The sequence below is a fragment of the Leishmania infantum genome, chromosome 4 (genome assembly GCF_000002875.2).
Source record: "Leishmania infantum JPCM5 genome chromosome 4".
Classification (NCBI taxonomy): domain Eukaryota; phylum Euglenozoa; class Kinetoplastea; order Trypanosomatida; family Trypanosomatidae; genus Leishmania; species Leishmania infantum.
In genome coordinates, this window is record NC_009389.2 from 435,135 (window position 1) to 437,795 (window position 2,661).

The following is a 2,661-nucleotide window of genomic DNA, read 5'->3' on the forward strand; positions in this document are numbered from 1 at the left end:
GAGGCGAGAAAATAGAGCACGTCGTAAGGCGTGCAGGCACAACAAAACGAAACAAAACAGGAGGAGAGACGCGAGTAGACTCGTAATGGTGTTTTCTACGACAGAAGAAGAAAATGGTGGCGAGCGGGAGGTTGGTGTTCTTTTCGCCTCCGTGTGTTGACGCCGAGCGCGTCCGTTCGCCGCTTGAGAGACACGCAGGCACGCATCACACGCGCAGGCACACAAACATATCTACAGACGCACTCTCCTTCGCCCACTCGAACACCCGAAAACAGAGGAAAAAGGCCCCGACCTCCACGATGTCTACACACTCGCGCAACCATGCGCACCCCTTTCAGCACTCTCCCTATGTGCACCTCGTATCCATGATGATTATGTCGCTGCCGTAGGCCACGGAATGCACGCCGGAGCGCTTAGCTCCACCCCATCGGCGGATACATGCCCGTGGTCGTCATCGCCGCTGCGTTCATCGCCATGGGGTCCATCGTACCAGCGGGGCGGTGGGCACCTTCATCGTCGACGACAAGCGACGTCGTTGGGTTCGTCGTCTTGATCTCGTCCATGCGCGAGAACTGAATGTCGAGGGTGAAAGTGATGGTCTCGCCGAGGGTGACAGGCTGGCCCTGCAAAATATTCTTCACGTGTTCGGCGGACTCGCGAGCGTCGAACTGGACGAGCGCCTGAACACGGTTGTGGTTCCACTGACTGCTCTCGTTTTTGGGCAGCACCACGATGCGCTCCACGGTGCCGTAGCTAGCAAATATCTGGTACACGATCTCTGGCGTAATGTGCGCTGCGGCAGACACGTCGTACTGCGTGTTGAACATCGACACCAACAGGGTGCGAGTGGCGTGCTGCGTGGCCGTAAGGTTCTGGTGGGTGCTAAAACGAATGTACACGCGGCGGCCATCGATTTCCGCGTAGCCGGGCTCCTTAAAGAAGTCCACCAGCTGCTCAGCGCTCTTGGGGCTCTTCATCTCGATGAGAGCCTGGTTCATCTGGCGCAGCATCACGATGTGCTTGATGTCGCCAAAGTTCTGGGCCAGATTCTGAATGCTAAGCTGTGTCACCTCGGGGGTGACGTTGCGCATGTGAATGACGGAGCTGGTATTGCCAACCTCGTTGTTCCGCGGCCGTGGCTGCGTCTGCGGCATGGCTTGACCTTGGGCTGGACCCTGGCCTTGTTGCTGCTGCACCGAGCCCGGCGGCATCCCGTTCTGGTAAGGAGGCGCGTAGTTGGGCATCACGGACACCCCAGTGGACATGGGAGGAGACAGCACGCCAGGCTGGTAGGGCATCATGTTGGGTTGGCCGTACATTTGACCGGGCACGAACTGCTGGCCGTACATGAGATGCACGTGCCAGAGGAAGGATAGCGACGAGGCTATGAGAGGCGCGAGCGGAAAGAGGAAGGCGGAGAGGACAGGTACCAGCGCAGATCAGAGCCACACGAGGGAGGGAGTAAGGGTGAGGGGGAAGGCAAGGAAGGCGAGCACAAATCTACTTCGTACTGCTTATCATCAACAACAAAGGCAACGAAAAGGAGCACTTAAGAAGGAGATGTCCTTTGAGAAGGAGGAAAGGCGCAGGCGAGGAGGAGGTTGATCACACAGACACGCAACTCGTTGGCTGGCACGGAAGGGGAGAGGGGAAAAACGGGAGAGGATGGGGAGGGAGGGGAAATGGGGGGAGGGCGCTAGTGTGGGTATAAGTGTCCGTAAATGTACGTTGTTGTACAAGGGGTGTGGAGGGAGGGAGGTGAAAGAGGGAAAAGACTTGTTGACGGCTGAAACCTCAGTCTATCAGTGGGATAGAAGGGGAGGGGAGGGGGAGGGTTAGAGGGCGGGAAGGAGGAGGGGGGCGCTAGTGTGGGTGTAAGTGTGCGAGAGGGAGAGGAAAGGCGAAAGGAATAAGTGAGATGAGATAGGGGAAAGACAGGACGCACAATCGCACGCACACACACAAACGAAAAGTCGGCAACACACACGAATGAGAGGAGGAAAGTGTCGACGCCACGCGAATGCGAAATCGCAATACAGACAGAGAGGGAGAACAAGGCGGCGGTCAGGAGAGAGAGAAGAGGAGAGATGTAGCGCAGAACGCACAAAGAAGAGGAAGGGGACGCAATCCAATACAGACGTGGAAGGAAGGGAGGTGTCACGGGCGGCGGTGGAGAAGGGGGAAGCGAACAACCACAGAAGAACACAGACGAACAAGTCAAAGTAAAAAAAAAAACGCACAGCAAATAAAAACAATTCACACCTACGGCGAACGCACAGAAACACGCAGACGCAAAAAAGGAAAGCTCAACAAAACTCCGGTACACACGGCGAGAGAGTCGTGGGCAGAGATTGAGAGAGAGAGACACACACTCACGTGCACACTTGCGGGTGTATCTCAAGATCCAACACAACAGGAGAGATGGTAAGAGAACGTCACACAATAAGAGAGAGAAGGGTCCAGATGGAGGAGGGTTTACCGCGCGTTTTATTCCTTTGTTTTCTTTTCCGCTTTCTTTTCCTTTTTTATGTGCACTTGAACCCTCTTTTCTGTGTTGCTTGTTTATCTGTTCTTTGTTTTAGTGTGTGTGTGTGTGTGTGTGTGTCGTTGACCTTCAGGAGGCCACTTCCTGCGCTACGGATGGAGGCTTTGAGAGGGTGT

At 55.4% G+C, this 2,661-nt stretch overlaps 1 protein-coding gene across 1 annotated transcript; it reads right to left on the reverse strand.

Moving 5' to 3' along the window:
• Window positions 1-413: 413 nt before the first annotated feature.
• Window positions 414-1,349, reverse strand: LINJ_04_1190 (putative RNA-binding protein; the record flags this gene model as incomplete). Its single annotated transcript, XM_001462920.1, has 1 exon — window positions 414-1,349. One exon carries the CDS (start codon window positions 1,347-1,349, stop codon window positions 414-416), a length of 936 nt encoding a protein of 311 aa, XP_001462957.1.
• Window positions 1,350-2,661: the final 1,312 nt, after the last annotated feature.